We start from the raw sequence: 19,923 nt of genomic DNA, 5'->3' as shown, positions 1-19,923 counted from the left end.
TGATCTTGCTGTTGCTATACAGACTGTGAGAAATATGGGCCAACCACCCACTGGCACTGTCATTAGGTTGCCAGGTCTCAAAGTAGGGTATGCGTGGGACAGGTATGGCGGGGCCACAGACTAGTGGGATACTAGCTCATCTCTACTTCAGGTAATGTGTTTTGAAAAGAGAAAACAAAGACATTTATCTGGGTACCATAACATGGGTTTCTCTTTACTCTTTTCCACTGAGACATATTGCAAATTTCTCACTATTATTCTAAAGTAATTAATTGTGAAGTGATGTGGAAGGGGTAGGACTGGGAGGAGTTGGTTATGAAAAAGAAAACGAAGTAAGGCTTAAGGAATGACATGAATCCAAATGTAACAAAATACCACATTCCTTTTAACCTGAAGAGTTTGGCTCTTATACACACATAATAGAGAGAAACTTCAAATATAGTTTCACTTCATAGCTGCTTTGACTTTCTTACTGCAAAGGGGAGGAGGTGTTACAGAAAAATAGCAAAAAGGAGACAGCAGTGGCATGTTAACCCAGTGAAGATTAATGCAACGTGTAGGGGTCTGATGACTTTTTGACTTAGGGGTAGTAAACAAATAATGCCAGTGAGGTATATTTACAGTAAACGTTGAAATGTTTATGCTTCTATGAGGAAGTTACAACCTAATTCCAAAGGAAAAGTCAAGATGTAACCTTTACATTTGTATTTAGAGGCTGCTTTTCTTACCCTGCTCTCCAAAACGTATATTAAGCTAAGATACCTCAGGCTAGTTCTCAACCTCAGCTTTCTTATTTGGCAAATGTATCAGAAAATTCTATTTGGTTACTGGAGTTATCCCAAAGTGAAAAAATAGCATTTTCAGAAGGCTGGCATTCATTCGCATCCCTCTTTTGCATTTATATAACTCAATAGTGGCTTTGTTTTCGGACTGTTCACACACATAGAGCAACTGATGGAATGCCACCCAAATGTTTTTATGACTCTAGATGTATGTATGGTAGGCAAAGAAAAAATCAGAATTAGCCCTTATTCTGATGACTTACTATTTTTTCCAAATACTCTGAGTTTGATACTATCACACAAATATTATTTAAGAACAGACCTAGTGGGAGAGTGGGAGGCACTGCCACCTGTCTGGGTACTGGCAGTCTACTTCTGCAGAGATAGCCTGAGGCTGATCATTATTGGAAGTTGGGCTGATTGCTATCCTGCCACTTTGAAAAGGTGCTTCAAGAACTGGGAGCAGCACCTCTCACATTGGCTCACATAGGAAAACCAGCACACTGGCCTCCTGGATCTCTGTCCATCCCAACCCACCTCACAAGTGTACTCTGTTTTAAGGGTTGCTGAGTCTAGTGAAGTTACAGCAAGATCACAGAGTCTTTTCTTCTCTTTTGAGATAAATCCAGATCTTTCTGGTTAGTCTTAAAGACCCCCAAATGTCTGATGTTAATGTCCCAATAGGTTTAGAGGACGAAGATTAATACCTCTTTCAATTGCTCTGAGATCTTTCCATTCTGTTGAATACGGGCAATATTCTTTTTAAAGAATGCTCTCGTCACTGTCAGAGAGGAATTCTGTAAATTTTTTAGCATTAATTTCAGAAGATTTTCTTCCCTACATTTTTACAAATTTAGTCAAGAAATAACTAAACATTTTAAAAATAACTGATACCAAACATTCTCTGGGGCTTCCTTCTGCTGATAAAACACTAGGGCTTTTTTTTATTGTACTAAGAATGCAGCAATTGAAAAAGTCATGATCATCACCATCAAGAGACATTATTTCCACAGTCTTTTGACTACACTTAATACTACACTTAACACCAGATTTTCATTTATATACAATGCATTTCACTGCAGTGAAAAAAAGAGTTGAAAGGGTTGGACATTTAGGAAGAGATGGTCCAAGATACGTCCTTCATTCTTCCAGAAGTAGTTTCACACCAGGCTAAAAGAGAAAAGAGAGCTGACACACACACACACACACACACACACACACGGATTTCTAACACAACCACCCCTGCCCTGCACACCTATAGGATGACATATATAGTGCCAACATTAATAGATTCCTAGTAAACTGATCACTGCAGATTATGACTGATTACAACTTATCAACTTAGGGGAATGGAATTCTAAGTGAGAAGTTGATGGTAAAATATTTTCCTAACTGATTAGGTAGGATTAATTACATGTCTATTCTATTTCTTATTTTTTATTCCAAGGTGAGATATGTACAAGGACATAAGGCCCTCAGTAACCCAAGTGCAAACAGTGAGCTGGTGGTATAAACAATTGAAAGCATTTCAAATAGCAGTAGTGATGGACAAATTAAATGCTGGAGTCCATAATTAAGCACAGCATTTTACCACAACTTAGCAATTAAAATGCTATCCAACCAGGGAACAGGACCAAGTTAAAGTCTTCTGTCTTCAGCCATGTATATCAACTAGGAATTATGTAAAAAAAAAAAGAAAAATCTCTACAATGATTCAAGTTGATGTAATTTGGGTGCTATATCCAGAGTAGTCTGATCGACTTCAAGCAACTCATGCCTGTCTTTTCATCGCTTCCTGTTGTGTACTTTGTGAACAGAATTACTACTGGCTTTCTAACCACATAATTCCTACCAGCTGTTCGGACTAGATCATGGGAATCCTGTTCTTTTGAGACAGAGTCTCGCTCTGTTGCCCAGGCTGGAGTGCAGTGGTGTGATCTCGGCTCACTGTAACCTCCTCCTCCCAGGTTCAAGTGATTCTCCTGCCTCACCCTCCTGAGTAGCTGGGATTACAGGCGCCTGCCACCACGCCCAGCTAATTTTTGTATTTTTAGTAGACAGGGTTTCGCCATGTTGGCCAAGCTGGTCTCCTGACCTCAGGTGATTCACCTGCCTCAACCTCCCAAAGGGCTGGGATTACCGGTGTGAGCCACCGCACTTGGCCCCAAAATCCAAAACTTTTTGAGGGCCAATATAACGTTCAAAGGAAATGCTCATTGGAGCATTCTGGATTTCAAATTTGGGATGCTCAACCAATAAGATTAATGCAAATATGCCCAAAATTTTAAAAAAATTGAAATTTGAAACATTTCTGGTCCAAGCATTTTTGATAAGGGATTATCCTAATTGATCTTCACAGAGTCTAAGAGGTGGGGCTGTGAGCTACTTAACTCATGGGGATGTTAAAGTGCAGAAGGACAGGACCTTGCCCACTGCCACACGCTCGCAGTAGCACAGCCAGGATGCAAAGCACGGCCCCTGGACAGCACAGCCTACACTCCTGGTGCTTCTAGGAGTTTCCAGGCAGCTCACACTAATACACAGGTGGCCCTGCAGAAAGGAAGCCGTTATGGAAACATTTCCCTAGAGTGAGTGCAGAATAGCTAATTTCGAGGCCCACGGAATGATGAGTAAGTAACTGAAGAGCCGGAGCTCTTCAGGACACAGTGCTGGAGCATCCTCCTCCCATTCCTGGGTCACTCGGGAGTTTGTAAACGATGGGGAACTGGGAGGTGTACCAAACTGAAGCCATTGTGTCCATTTCCTGAATGCCTGAATAGGAACCACCGTTGCAGTACCATCTAAAAATGTGAACTTGCAAATCACATCAACTCTAATCCTGATATGGATGCCAGAGTATGCTGTTTCCTGCAAGAAGTGGAAAAGAGAAGCCTTCAGAGTCCGGTGACTTTAAGTCAAATGCAGCCCTCTGCTTTTCTCCCTTGTCTTGGCTGACAAATACAACACCAGAATTCAATCCCAACTAAAACCTTTTGAAGGAGTCAATCAAGATCTTGCATTTCACTTTGAGTCAATTTTAGAAAAGCTCTACCAGCAATATACTTTTAAAATGAAGTATTCTAAACTTAGTCAATAAAACCCAAAGAATTCTACTTAAATCTATGTTTAATGCTATAGCTTTATCAGCCTGTCAAGTGCTTTGCCTTTACCTTTCATCTAATTTTTATAAAAGGAAATTGGTTTCTTTTCTCTAAGATAGATTAAATTATGTCCCCAGTTACTTAAATAAGCCCTTTTGATATTAAAGGGTCATTACCACAAATGGCAAGGTGAGGAAACTCTGAGTGTGGAAAGCTGGAGTACCATGTGAAGTGTGGACACAAGATGGTAAACTACTCTATGAGGTCTCCTGGTTTAATTACCAGATAACGTTTTTTTAAAAAAAGCATTGGGAGTCTATTAAATGCCAGAGTCTATAGCTGATATTTGGCATACAAAGATAAATAAGACAGGATAAGTTTTTTAAAAAAAACATTAAAGCGAAGTTTCATAAATTTTGCGAGTGAAGAAGCCATGTGGTGGTAAGAACATTCCTAGTGGGGCAGTTAAGGTAGAAATGGGAGGACAGTGTTTTGGAGAAATTAAAGGCGGCTTCTCAGAGAAGCCATGGCAAGACTTCAGCAGTCAAAAGAAGGAATGGAAGGTGCACCAAGCAGAGGAGCTCCTAAAAAGGCATCAAGGGGAACATGGTAATTGCAGAGGAAAGAGCGCCACTCACATGCCTAGGGATGGGGGTGGTGATGATGACAGGGGAAAAGGGAAAGGCAAGTCCACATAGACAAACTTTTTGGGAGCGACAGGGTGTCACTCTGTTACCCAGGCTGGAGTGCAGTGGCGTGATCACGGCTCACTACAGTCTCAACTGCCCAGGCTCAGGGGATCCTCCTACCTCAGCCTCCCAAGTAGCTGAGACTACACACATGGGCCACCACACCTGGCTAATTTTCTTTTTTTTGTAGATACGGGGTCTTACTATGTTGCCCAGGCTGGTCTTGAACTCCTGGACTCAAGCCATACACCTGCCTTGGCCTTCCAAAGTGGTGAGATTATAGGCATAAGCCACAGCACCCAGCCAACACAGGCAAACTCGCTGGTGAGTTGGACTTGATTCTGAAGGCTGTGTGGAACCACGGAAGGGCTATAATGAAAGGCACAGCGTGAGGAGTATTTCTATTTTTATGAGGTCATCCTTCCAGTGGGAGGTTGGTAATCATACCTAGAGGCTGTTGGCAACAGTTTAGGTAAGCAAAAGAATCTCAGTGTGAAATGAGGACTTCTCAGGCAATGGCAGGAACGTGTGTGGAGATGGGATGATAGTGCCGAGGGGAAACTGATAACAAATCCTACTTCTATTCTGGATACTCAGGTAGATGGCAAAGCCATCCACCAAGGTGGGTAACACAAGAGATGGAAGAGGCAGAAGGAGGGGCAGGGGTGAAGGTCAAGTCAGTTTGAACTGGTGAATGTGAGACACTTTCATGCCTTTCAAGTGCAAATGTTCAGTAGGTAGTCAGGCATACGAATATGAAAAGTGAAAAGGAGGCCGGGCGCGGTGGCTCAAGCCTGTAATCCCAGCACTTTGGGAGGCCGAGACGGGCGGATCACGAGGTCAGGAGATCGAGACCATCCTGGCTAACACGGTGAAACCCCGTCTCTACTAAAAAATACAAAAAACTAGCCGGGCGTGGTGGCGGCGCCTGTAGTCCCAGCTACTCGGGAGGCTGAGGCAGGAGAATGGCGTAAACCCGGGAGGCGGAGCTTGCAGTGAGCTGAGATCCGGCCACTGCACTGCAGCCTGGGCGACAGAGCTAGACTCCGTCTCAAAAAAAAAAAAAAAAAAAAAAAAGAAAAGTGAAAAGGAGACCAAGGCAAAACAGACAGCTAAGGAACTGCCCACATACAGATGATGGTTGAGGTTGCTCAAGTGGATGAACCATCTAGAAGAATTGCACAGTGTGGGATTCAAATAAAAATGAGGAAGAAGTGGGGAACATAAATTTCAGGGTGATGAGACAGGTGCAAAGAGCTGACGATACAAAAAAATCAGGAATACATTTTGGAAGACAAGGAAATGGAATTTGAAGGAGGAGGGAGTAGTGAATGGTATCAAGTAAGTTAAGGACTTAACACCATCCAGAAGCTTTAGAAATGTAGAAGTCAGCTGGGTGCAGTGGCTCTCACCTGTGATCCCAGCACTTTGAGAGGCTGAGGAGGGAGGATCACTTGAGGCTAGGAGTTTACAACTAGTCTGGGCAACACAGTGAGACACTGTCTCTATAAAAAAAATCATTTAAACACATAAGCTGGGTGTGGTGTGGCATGCACCTGCAGTACTAGTTACTCAGGAGGTTGAGGTGGGAGGATGACTTGAGCACAGGAGTTGGAGTTTACAGTGAGCTAAGATCAATGCCACCGCATCCCAGCCTGAGTGACAGCGTGAGATCCTGTCTCAAAAAAAGTTAAGAAATGAAAAGAAATATGGAAGTCAATGGGCAATGGGGACCTAGCTGGAGCAATCCCAGCGAAGCTCAAAAGTCCTATGGTTTCGGGAACCTCACGGCAAGGCACGAAGCTGTGCTGGAGGGGCCAGTGTTTGGGAAGTACAAGTCCTGACGCGTCTAACCACAGTTAATATTCTAAACAAAAGAAAACATTAAATGGTGCTTGTTTGGTTTGAAAGCAGAAAATGACACAGTGGAAGACTGGCTTAGAACCTATAAGAAATAACAAACTTAGAAAGTATTTCCTTAAAAATCAAGACTGAATGGTCACGTGACTATTATGCTCTCTGAGAGAACTCTTTTAAGTTTGTTTTCACGATGTTTACACCCTATATGGTGCTGGTGTCTGTGAGGAAGGAGGGAGGGAGGCTGCAGATGCAGCTGCCATAACTCCATGAACAGAAAAGGCCCCCTATCCAGCTTCTTAAGAGTTAAGTGCAGGGGTCTCAAGGGGAGTGTCAATGACATCCAGGTAAAACTCAGAAGTACCAAGTGTTCAGTGAGCTCTAACATCAAATATTTACATAAAGGCTGGTAATATTAGCCAAAAAAAAGAGAAGAGAAAATCATTTTATATGCTAAGATGTCTGTTGTTTATCCAAAGACCCTCAAATAGCTCAACTTTTATAAGCATATTAACACAGATCAGGGTTTTATTGCTGATCCCACATTATGTTTAGACACAGTAATGTATCAAGTTCAGTGTGCCACAGCCAGCAATTTTTATTTCAATCCTACCATTAAGCTCTAGGTAAATTTGAGGCCAAAATAGTGACCGTATCATATTACCTATTTCTGTTGAATGAATGTTAATTCTGTTAATAAATATTACTCTCACAAATACTGTAAAATTCTGTAATCAGAAAGCCACCTGGAGAGTATAAAACTCATACATTCAAATCAAATAGAAATTAGACTTTATTCTATTTAGATGCCAAATGAATGATCAGTTCTTACTGTGTCAGTTTCTCTTAACTATGTATGGAGAACATCAACCGACTAAAGAATTTTTATTAAAACTCAGAACACCAACATACTTCAGTATGTCATAAAAATCCTAACCTTGATATTAAAGGAAAAATATTACACAGATATTTTTTTTTGTTCCTAATGACCTTTAAGTCTGGGATATTACATATAAATTAAAGAAAAACTATGCTTCTATAAGCAGTAAATTAGTGTTTTCACCCAAAATGGACTGTGTTGGATCCAGCCATGGTGACTTAAGTGGGCAGATTTGGGGAGCACTGGAGGAGTAGACTTGAGATGGCTGCTAACTTGAGCTTAAGTATAGCTGGTATCTCTATGGTTAAACACAATTTCCCTAACCTAGGGGAGAAAAAAAAAAATGAATGGAATGAACAACTGTAAAGCATGCTTTAGTCACAATATTAGGCCACACCATTACTGGTAAGGCAAGATTCAAGGTCTGGCAGACCCTGTCATTTATTTTCATGATTTATGATTCCTCTGAAAGGTCCAAATTATACTTGGTGAGTACAAGGTATAAACTGTATATGGCACTCAGGATGGCGCTGGCATGCAGGGGAGAGTCAGATGGATGAGGGATGCCCCGGTACTCTTCACTTCTGTATCTCAATAAGGTATTTTGTTCTCAGTAGGACTAGGACAATAAAGGGGATGCTTAAAGTTTTCAGTTATGTTTTACTAAATTTCATGAGGGAAATTATATTCTAAGGTGAACTTTATGCATCTGGGGACTCAAGAAGGACTGAGGAAGTATTTCTGATAAAAGTCATGAAACTGCTCTATCCTCAAATATTCCTGGAGTCACAGTAGCAAAACAAAGTTTCTCAAACACGAGTAGCCTGTATCCTAAATTCTTTGGACCAGAAATGTTTTGGCATTTGGATGTTTTTGGATTTTGAAATATTTGCATTATACTTGCAGCTGAGCATCCCTAATCCGAGTATCTGAAATCCTCCAATGATCATTTCCTTTGAGCATCATGTCAGTGCTCAAAAAGTTTTAGATTTTTGTAGTATTATGGATTTCAGACTTTTGGATTAGGATATTCAATCTATAGTACCTTCTTTGCATGCCTCGAAATTAAAACTTAAAAGATATCTTTTACTAAAAATTAGGAATGATGGGGTAAGAAACTGAACTTTAAATTTTCATAAAAGAAGAATATCCGTCCAATTAATTACCATGTATTTCAAAATGAAGATGACCCAAATCATCCTAATATCCTGGAAACCACAGGACTGAGATCTCACAAGTCATCTAAGCCCTGCATCCTGAGAGCTGAAATCCCAGTCTAGTGTACTTAATATATACCAGAGACCAAGGGGGCAGTAAGTAGAGGTAAAATTTTCCTGAAAACCTCGTCAGCCCCACCTATGGCCCTTTCACCTCTGCAGCTTAGAGAGTCACAAGCTACTCTAACGGTCTTCTAGAAGGAGCACTTACTGAGATACATTTTCCGCTGGGTGGAGTAAAGAAGAAAGGCACAGAAATTACTTCTAGAACTCAAGGATCTACATCTGGAAAAAATGGAGTTCTGCATTCTCTAGCACTGAAAGCTGCTCCCATCGAAAGATGATATTCAGCTACAAAAAATATTTTCCCTTTTGAAGGTCAGTATGACTGGCAAGGAGCTTTAGTTTCTGTTGCAGAAATTAAATTCAACATGGAATCAAAATACATTCTCAAATGGAATACTGTATAAAGGAAATGACACAAAACCAATTTCACTTGTGAAAGCCTGCTGATTGTTCTGGAGAGAAAGAAAACAGCATTGAGGTGGAAAAGGTCCTTTTCTATACAATGATTTCCTGGGTTCATCTTTCAAAATGGGGGCCAAATCATGAATTCCAGTTAGCACACACCTCAGAGGCAGCCAAGTCTACAATGCGTCGAACAAAGAATTTACTCAGAGGTCTCCTGGATGTTTTCCTCCTCAAAAGTAAGGAAAGAGAGAGGAGTCCAGATGGTAATGGGGCCACTATGGGAGAGGAAACTTTTATTGAGATAAATAGCAAGGCTCTGTAAATAGATCTCCAGGATGAAATGAGAAACTGTAAAAAGATGACTATTTTTTTGGTTTGTCTGCTTTAATTAAATTTTGTCTGTTTTTATTAAATTATTTCTACATAGTATCCTAGTAACCTAAAATAGTTAAGTGGCAATGTTTCATGCAACAGCTCAAAAGTCAGACTAAGATAAAGAATTCATAGTGTGGTTTCTAAAGCTTCCTGCTCTCTGCTCCCAAACTGGAGCAGTGATGATTTACGTGTATCTGGGAACTGTTTTACTCAGCATTCTGCTCCTGCCAGACCTGGTTCTTGCCGCTCACATGAATCAGGCTCACGTTTTGGCCTCCACGCGGTCCCTCCCTTCTCCCCAACACAGTTCCCAGAATACAGACTTCTCCCAGGTCTAAGGGTTTTCACAAAAACATTCTGAGATGTGATTAAGGCAAGCAGAAGAGATGGGGAAAGGACAGTGGATGTACAGAAAGAAGCTGACTTCTAGGCTAGGCGTGGTGGCTCACACTGTAATCCCAGCTACTTGGGAAGCTAAGATAGGAGACTCGCTTGAACCTGGGAGGCAGAGGTTGAAGTGAGGCAAGATCGTGCCATTGCACTCCAGCCTGGGTGACAGAGTGAGACTGTCTCAAAAAGAAAAAAAAGAAGTTGATGACTTCCAGCAGACCACTAGCAGATTATTCAATTAAACTATCTCCTCCTTTAGTGTACATGATTTGAGGTAACCAAATTTATAGTGCAATTACTTAAAGTCTGTATAGCCAACTTCTATTCCCATTTTGAAAGTACTTAATCTAGTTTAATTTTAGGTCTGGACTCTAGTTCAAAGTGTTGCAGTTTACTGTTAACTCCAGACAAAAGTGCTAGGGCATCCTTGTAAAGGCAGAGTTAACCCACTACCTTTTGGAAGAGAACCTTCTATAGCTTTCAATTTAACAACAACCTTTGGTTTCTTACTTTCTAGGATCCCTCAGTCCCTCTCCTTCTGGCTTAATTTTACTCAGGACTAAGTGTTTTAACTTATCTTCATGTATCATCTTCTCCTCACTATTCTGTCCTATTTTCAGAGCAGTAAAAAATATGTTTGTGTTATTCTAGTCTTCCTTCCTCATAATCCTTTATTAATAAAGTGACAAAAACATAGTCAACCAAAAACCTGCCTTCTGTTGCTCTTATATCATCGTTTTGTCCCAAAATGATGAAGACTGTCAAGGATGACATATGGTCACTGTCACCTCAAAGAGTCTGCTGAATTCTAATCCACAGGGCCAGTAAGCACGTAGTAACGACGTCTGTTGTAATCACACGGAAATTAAAGAGCAAAGCACAAACACCACTGTGCAGAGGTGAAGGCTTTGCTAGAATCAATCTCTGTTCATCCTTATGGCTTTAGAACACTACCATACTTTGAAAGCCACTATAGTATGCACCTCAGTTTAATTCTTTGTTTCTAGTAAAATATGAGAAGGCCTAAAACTAGTGCTTATGGGTCTGTGTTACTTACATTTGGGGTAGAGAGAGAGAGCGCAAACCTTTGAAGGCACACTTACCGCCTCTCTAGTGGGCGCCCGTCACTGGAGATGCTTCGAGGGATGTTGGCAGCTCTTTCTGGAGGAGGCATCTTCCCATCTCCTTTTCCAGCATTCAGCCGCGAGGTCATGGGACTCTGCATCTGGGACGGGACTTGAGGTGAATGAGGCCCCTTGCTGGTGTTCCTCTGCCATTTGTTATTATTTCGGAAGGGAAACTTGAATTCATATGAAACACCTTCATTCATTTTGTACTCCATCACTGGCATGCGGTAGGTTTCAGAGCAACTCCTATTAGGGGCAAGGCATAGGGACAAACACAAAGGATACTGCTTTTTCTTGTTGGTGGAACCACATTGATTCTCATTAACACTTAAAAATGGATCCACAATTTCACCCTGTTTCAAACCACCTTTCAATCTTTGGGCCCTATACTTATTTTCTTTTCAAAAACCAGAACCCAAGGAAGTATGACAATGTATTTTCCTTTACTCAGTCCCAACTGTTGAGGGTGAGATATGGAGTCTTTAAAACACAATGGGACCCATGGTTACTGGGGGTGGCCGGACTACTGAGACCTGAGGAGGAAAAGCCACCAGGACAGCATGACAGAGGCATATCTGAGAGCACGAAGTCTCAAAGGAAGCAAGCGGCTTCACACACCCACCACTGCACATGGTGACTGGGTTCTGAAAGGGTGTATGAGCAGCTTCACATACTCACCAGGGCACATTGTGACCAGGCTCCAAAAGGGTGAACGAACAGCTTAACACACCTGCCACTGTACACTGCAACTGGGGTTCCAAAAGGGTGTACAAGCAACTTCCCACACCTGCCACTGCATACTGTGATTGAGCTCTGAAAGGGTCTATAAGCAGTTTCACACACCCGCCACTGCACATCATGACTGGGCTCCAAAAGGGTGTATAAGCAGCTTCACACACCCATCATGGCACATCATTGACTGGGCTCTGACAGGGTGTATGAGCAGCTTCACACACCCATCACTGCACATCACAACTGGGCTCTGAAAAGGGGTACGAGCAGCTTCACACACCCACCACTGCACACTGTGACCGGACTCTGAAAGGCTGTACGAGCAGCTTCACACACCCGCCCCAACACACTGCAACTGGGCTCTGAAAGGGTGTCCGAGCAACTTCACACTCCTGCCACCACACATTGCAACTGGGCTCTGAAAGGGTGTCCGAGCAGCTTACAGCCCATCTCACTTCAGACCAGCGACATCACAAGTGCTGTGTAGCCACATGCCTCCTGTCTTGGACAGTGCAGGCCCAAAGGGCGTACAGCCAAAGGCCTGGTCTTGATGTGGATGAGGCTGAAGGCGTGGGGAGGGAAGGTGAGACATGGAGACAGGGGGGCAGAGTAGAAGGGCTTACATAATTGGCTGGCAAGAGAATAAGGACAATGGAAGGTGCCACTCTTTCATGACCTTGTCTACGTATCTCAGGGTTGACTCCTGACATTTCAAATGTGTATTCCATAACGCATCCTCTCCCCTACCTTCAGTAGAATTTTTGTTGTTGGAAAGTGTTGCTTTTGGAGCATGTGCTCAGAAGGAACAACGGCGCCTGCTGCCATCCTTACCTGACTCAGTCACAGCCCACGTCTCCAACGAGTACTTTCTTCTTGGGGTTTCCTTACCAGTATCCCAAATGCCCCAAAAGCCAAAGGTGACCTTAATCTGACCCTAGGCTCCACTGGGCCCAAGGCTCCACTGTATCCCTTTTATGCTTTAATGGCAATGGCTTTTAAACTTTCTGGATGACAACCTAAGTAAGAAATACATTTCACACTGGGACACAGCACCACCACATACACACAGAGATGTGCATCGTTCCTCTCAGGTCTTCCGTTTTGCTATATTCTGAGTGAATAAACTTCAACCAAAAATACCCTGGGTGTAAGTAACGTCCTAAACTGATTTGATGATCTACTTGAGGGTTATGGTCTGCAGTCTGTAGAACACTGTTTTACGGCACATTTGACGTTACTTTTAGTAGTTAATGACTGCTATGTCATTAAAACCTTTTCTCTAATAAAACATTTTCTCTAATAGTAAGGAATACTACTTTAGGCTCTGATACAATTTTAAGCTTTGATTCTGGTATTTATGACAAAAATATGCCATTGCAACCCTTTTTTGGTTGTTAATAGAGGTAATACACAGTGGTATAGTTTACAGTCCTTCATTTCTGACTACAGTCTTTCATTTCTGACTAAATAAGGCACACTATAAAGATCTAATGTTCTGGATCTGTAAATACAATGCAAAAATGTTACACTTTACCAAAGGAATATTGATTAAAATTTGTAACAATCCATGGAAAAATTTCACTTCTGCTCAAAATCTGGACTAGCTTTGCTTCTCCTCAGCAATGTTCTTGTTTTAACTTGTAAACTCAAAGAGCATCATCATCTATGCCCCTTTCTGTTGGCTGCTAGGAACCAGCAAACGTAAAGAACTTTATTATTATGTATTTTGGGCACCAACTTTCCAAAAATTTTTACCTGGACCATGTTTGCTTTCACTACTACCTCTTCCACCTCCAATTCCCTAGCTAAGCTTCTATTTTGATACTGTACAACTATTTTCTCTTTCTGATACAAGGTCTTGCTGTGTTGCCTAGGCTGGAGTGCTGTGACGTGATCAAGGTTCACCACAGTCTCAACCTCCTGGGCTCAAGTGATCCTCCAATCTCAGCCTCCTGAGTAGCTGGGACTACAGGTGTGCACTGCCACGCTCAGCTAATTTCTGTATTTTTTGTAGTGACAGGGTTTCTCCATGTTGACCAGACGGTCTCAAACTCCTGAGCTCAAGTGATGTACCTGTCTCGGCCTCCCAAAGTACTGGGATTCCAGGCATTAGCCACTGTGCCCAGCCCACAAGTACTTTCATAGGTTGTTTTAAGTCCATTTTGCATCAGGCAGAGAATAAAACAAATAATGATAATGGTAACAGACACAATAACAGTAATAAAGGAATATCAAACAGACAAGTTACTTTATCTTTGGGCTTCTTCAAACACTCTTTGAAATAGTCTTTTAAACTGCTTAACATTTAGTATGAAAACTAGCTAGAAGGCCTCTCTGGCCAAAGATGTTGTCTTCCCCATAGTCTATATTTTATTTCCACCACTCATAACATATAACTAGAAACTTTCTTCATATCCCACATTGGCCAAATACAGTATGATAAAGTCTGAGCAGAGAGAAGATTCAATCATAAACAATGAATAAGCACAGAAGGTTCTGCAGAGCTAAACTTCAGCTACTCGCCATTTCTGATTGCCTTTCGTGGCTAGGGTAACCATCACTGGCTTCCTGGTCTCTTACTTATCTCTGCAAAACAGAAGAATGATACGTAGAATCAAGAAGTATACAACAGACTAAAGAATGCAGATAAAAACTGACTTTTAACGCTACGCATAAACTTTCATAAAAGGATTTTTATTATATCATTCTAAGTAAAATTCTGTGTTGAAGAATGGTAACTCTAATAATACTTATAATTAAATTGGGCCAGGCATGAATTTAGCCACATTACAGCAACTCTATGAAGTGGATGCTATTATTATCCCCTCTTTGTAAAGGAGGAAATAGAGGCCTAGAGAGATTAACTTGCCCAAGTTTACATAGCCAGCAGGTGGCAAAGCCAGGATTTGAACCCACAGAATTAATATGTACTATGTAGGTAAGACTATGTAGTTAGTCTTATTTTAGTCATTAACTAAACCATTCCAATTCTCCAAGGAAAATTCAACAACTTTTATAAAACCCAACTAAAGGGCTATGGCCAGCAGGAATTACAATGTCAATGCTAAAAGTGATAAGAGGTAACCTGCCAAAACCCTAAATTAATGGAAAAGCTACTCCATCCCCTTATTCTGTTTTTTAGTCTTTGTATTCTTTCTCTTTTAATCTTTATTTCTCATAACTCTCTCCTTTTTCCTTAAGACCCTATGGAATATAGAGAAATGGTTGACTAGGAAATTGAACAGAACATCACAACACTGGACTCACAAGTCAGAAAAGTTTTATGTTTGAGGATGGCTTGGTCCTTTAAGCCATGTGACTCTGGCTTGGAAAAAACACATAAACTCTTTGAATCAAAACTCACCTGAAAAATGAGAGATCTGAACCAGATGATTTGTAATTGCCTTCTTCACTCTAAAACAGTGTACTTTAGCACTTTAAAATACTGAATTTTTAAAATGAAGAAAAAATGCTGTGACCTGTTCTTATTTAAGAGGTAATTTGGTCTTATGTAGCCTGTTTGTTTTTAGCTTGTCATTTTGAATGGCCCTTAATTGCTTTCTTTAAGAACTACAGGCTAGTGTCCCTCAACAGAATAAAGGGTTGACCACTCCATGCAATACCATCCAGAACATCACAATTTAGTCTGTTCATCCAGGTACTTTTCACCTTGTCACGGGAATGATGTTGAAGACGCAGAGGTCACAGACACTAATCTATTGACGCTGGCTATGTACTCCAGAGGGGTGACAGTTGGGGGATGAGAATCAGGCAAGTCCTGCATAAGGGGCCTGCTCACTCCAGGGAGGTTTTCCAGTGAAGTCTACCAGGACTGTGTCCATCGGGCTGTCATGCTACCTGGTTCCATTCACTCTTTGGGAAGCAACTGAACTTCTCCCAGCCTCACTCTCATCATTGTTTTAATAAAAATGAAGCTGCTGATACAGAAGTACTGGGAAGGGAACAGCATGGCCCCTTTAAATGATATGGAAGCGAAAAAGGGAAGTGCTGGGTACAGGAAGGCGTGGTCCCCAGCTAGGGTTCCACACACACCCCTCCCCCGATCTAGCTGAGGACAGGAACTCCTGCCTTCACACCCAGATGTTGCATTTCCCAAGACCACCTCTGGCCCATGACGCACCCCCATCCTGCGGCTATAAAGAACCTAGACCCTAGCAAGGCAGGGACAGAAGCGGCTGGACGTTGAGAGCAGCACATCTGTGGAGGAACACACAGGTGGAGGAACACACAGGTGGCTGGACGTCAAGAGGAATGCACCAACAGGCACCTGCACGCTGGCAGGCCACCAACTGGCAGAACCACGCAGAGTTTGGCTGGGGCAGTCAGAGGAGAGCCCAGGTCACCAAGTGGCCTAACTCCACAGAAAAACTATCTCCCTTCTGGCCTCCCATCTGCTGAGAGCTACTTCCAGTCAATACAATCTTACACTCATTCTCCAAGTCCACAAGTCATCTGATTCTTCTGGTACACCAAGGCAAAAACCTTGGGATACAGAAAACCCTCTGTCCTTGTGATAAGGCAGGGGTCCAACTGAACTGGTTAACACAAGCCACCTACAGACAGCAAAACTAAAAGAGCAAAACTAAAAGAGCACCCTGTAACACACGCCCCCTGGGGCTTCAGGAGCTACAAACATTCACCCCTAGATACTGCCATGGGGTCAGAGTCCCACAGCCTGCCCATCTGTATGCTCCCCTAGAGGTTCGAGCAGTGGGGCACTGAAGAAGTGAACCACACCCTCATCACGCACCCTGTGAGGGGGACAAGGGAACTTTTCCCATTTCACTGCCATGAGAATTAAAAAAGAAAATGCCTGGCACCTAGTAGGGGCTCAGAAAGTTTGCTATACTCTCCCTGTCCCTTCTTCTCTTAAAAAAGTTGTAGTTTAGAAACGATTCATAAAGGGCATATTTTCTTTTTTTTTTTTTTAATTTATTATTATTAAACTTCAAGTTGTAGGGTACATGTGCACAACGTGCAGGTTTGCTACATATGTATACTTGTGCCATGTTGGTGTGCTGCACCCATCAACTCGTCATTTACATCAGGTATAACTCCCAATGCAATCCCTCCCCCCTCCCCCCTCCCCATGATAGGCCCCGGTGTGTGATGTTCCCCTTCCCGAGTCCAAGTGATCTCATTGTTCAGTTCCCACCTACGAGTGAGAACATGCGGTGTTTGGTTTTCTGTTCTTGTGATAGTTTGCTAAGAATGATGGTTTCCAGCTGCATCCATGTCCCTACAAAGGACACAAATTCATCCTTTTTTATGGCTGCATAGTATTCCATGGTGTATATGTGCCACATTTTCTTAATCCAATCTGTCACTGATGGACATTTGGGTTGATTCCAAGTCTTTGCTATTGTGAATAGTGCTGCAATAAACATACGTGTGCATGTGTCCTTATAGCAGCATAATTTAGAATCCTTTGGGTATATACCCAGTAATGGGATGGCTGGGTCATATGGTACATCTAGTTCTAGATCCTTGAGGAATCGCCATACTGTTTTCCATAATGGTTGAACTAGTTTACAATCCCACCAACAGTGTAAAAGTGTTCCTATTTCTCCACATCCTCTCCAGCACCTGTTGTTTCCTGACTTTTTAATGATCGCCATTCTAACTGGTGTGAGATGGTATCTCATTGTGGTTTTGATTTGCATTTCTCTGATGGCCAGTGATGATAAGCATTTTTTCATGTGTCTGTTGGCTGTATGAATGTCTTCTTTTGAGAAATGTCTGTTCATATCCTTTGAAAGGGCATATTTTCTAAGAACAGGGAAGAGACCCTTGTTTTCCATGTTATTTATTTATTTATTTATTTTTATTTTTTTGAGATAGAGTCTCCCTCTGTAACCCAGGCTGGAGTGCAATGGTGCGATCTCAGTTCACTGCAACCTCTGCCTCCTGGGTCAAGTGATTCTCCTACCTCAGCCCCCCAAGTAGCTGAGATTACAGGCATGCGCCACCACACCCAGCTAATTTTTTTTGTATTTTTAGTAGAGAAGGGGTTTCACCATGTTGGTCAGGCTGGTCTCAAACTCCTGACCTCAAATGATTCACCAGCCTCGGCCTCCCAAACTGTTGGGATTACAGGCTTTTACATGTTATTTAAGTAATACTTTTTTGTTATTGAACTATTACATATATTTTAAAAGCTGCATTTTCAAAATGAATGACTCTCCCATGTGAACACACAAATCCATTTGTGTTTGTATTAGATCTTGGGGGTGTTTGTATTACATACAGTCACCACCTCCCCCATCCCCTCACCTGTGTCCCTCTCGGGGTCCTGGCGACCCTAAGAACTACCAAGCTGAGGGGCAGAGGAGCAGCTTGTCTCAAGGAGGCCTGTCCTGCCTCTCACTGCAGCTGCAGTGACTGGTGGTAAAGTTCCAGCTGACAAAGAAGAGAATGACTATTCAAAGAACAGAGTAATTAGTCGCTAGAAAAACAGCAGTGGGAGTGTGAAGTGCGGAGGAGAAGAAAAAAATGACACAAGAGCATTATTCTATTTTGTTGAAAACTGTAACAAGGTGTTAATGCTTCAACTGTTCCCTTTGAAGTTATTTCTAAAGGAAGGAGAAAGGAGCAGGCTTTCAGCCCTCCAAAGGCATCGAGGCATTTCCCACCTGCCCTGCCCAGGTCTGTCTTTTCAGATGGACACTGTATGGCTTTTGAGATGGGAACTGTAGTGAAAGGGGCCCCATGTCCCCCTCCCGGCTGGTGGGGCTGTGCAGTGCACTAACCCTTTCCCCAGCCTCCCCTCCTGGCACCCAAACGACACGTCACCAGCAGCTCCACTGGCTCCTCCAGGAAGGCCTGAGAGCGTCACAGCAGTGTGACAGCTCATTCACTCCCTGGTGTGCTGGAGCTGGTAATCATCCCATCTACCCCAATGCTGCCTGCAGTGACATCACATCGGTAGCTTGGAACCAGCTACAGTGGGAGTATCTGCACCACAGAAATCAACAAATATTACAAATAAAGTTTCCTTACCCCCAGCAGAAAGCCAACTTACCAGCACATCACTGCTGATTCTGGTGTATAAGGAAAGAATCTGTGCTCTAAGCACACAACGTGGCAGTTCAGAGCCTGGACTCTGATGTTAGACCTAAATTTGCCAGGTGAGCTTAGCAAGTTACTAACCTTTGAGTCTCAGTTACTTTTAAAACAGGGATGCTACTAACACTATCACAAGAGAGGGTTGTTATAAGAATTAAATGGACTAATCCATTAAAAAGTGCTTTTTTCAGGGCCTGGCATATTAAAGTAAAAAACTGAGTACATCAGTTATTTTCACTGACATACCACAATATATCTAGTCCAGTACACCTCCTATCATGGCTCCATCTATCCAGGGCCAGGCCTCTTATCCATCTTTCTAGTAACAGCTATTTACAATTTCGATATCTGTACTGTTGTCTCATCCCACCCACAATCACACAAACCCACTTCCCTCTCCTTTCCCGCATATAAACCTGGAAGCCTAGATACAAGGGAAAGACTTCTGAGTGGGCAAGATGGCGTCATAAGGTCAAGGGCTCCATATTTCAGTAGACAGTTCTTAGACTAACATCTGTAACTCTTTACTGTCGGTAATTAAGGTTGACAATTTACAAAGCTTGGTTATCTTCTCCCGTTTATAACTGTCTGTTCAAAAGCAATAAAGTAGACAATTTAAAGGACAGACAGCAGAGAAAGAGACAAGGAGTGCAGCAAGGCTGGAGACTGTCGTAAGCAAGAACCCCACTGCCTTTCTGAGCCACCTCACATCATTCTTTAAATCACAGTTCAGCACATTACTTAACATTTAATGATGACATGCCTGGGGAAACCAGAAAAGGCTAATAAGGTTCATTAGACCTGGTTAACTAAGGCAGGGTATGTGGGTAGGGCAGTTTCTGAATATCTACTCCTCTCCAAAACAGGTGAAATTACAAGTTCATATTTTGATTTCCAGGGAAATGCAGTCATCCAAAACGCAGTTCTTCAAACTATCAGACAAATGAATTTTTCTACATTTTGACATATATACATACTCCCTAGGCCATCTAGGAGGTAAGCAGTATTAGGAAATACTATCCTGAGCAAAGTACATAAAACATACACATGCGCACACACACATATATATTTGCTGCTCTTTACTTTTTAAAAGACACAAATAGCCTATCATAACCATTAACTTTCTACCATCTGATATTCACAAATCCATGAGAGCTCAGGTGTAGGACTGGTTATCTCAGTGGCAAAATAGGACACAGAACACTGTCTTGGCTTT

The 19,923-nt window shown here is 42.2% G+C and overlaps 1 protein-coding gene across 18 annotated transcripts in view; it reads right to left on the bottom strand.

Annotated features, from left to right (window-relative positions):
• Positions 1-19,923, bottom strand: part of SIPA1L1 (signal induced proliferation associated 1 like 1) — a 410,731-nt gene that overhangs the window by 43,666 nt on the left and 347,142 nt on the right. For all 18 annotated transcript variants that reach the window (XM_073011118.1, XM_073011126.1, XM_037984201.2 and 15 more), the window contains one exon: positions 10,866-11,135. In XM_073011118.1, the coding sequence (XP_072867219.1) occupies positions 10,866-11,135 (270 nt within the window). The remainder of the gene's footprint in view (positions 1-10,865; positions 11,136-19,923) is intronic.

The sequence above is a fragment of the Chlorocebus sabaeus genome, chromosome 24, assembly GCF_047675955.1.
Source record: "Chlorocebus sabaeus isolate Y175 chromosome 24, mChlSab1.0.hap1, whole genome shotgun sequence".
NCBI classification, from domain to species: Eukaryota; Metazoa; Chordata; class Mammalia; order Primates; family Cercopithecidae; genus Chlorocebus; species Chlorocebus sabaeus.
This window is presented reverse-complemented; position numbering and strand designations above follow the sequence as displayed.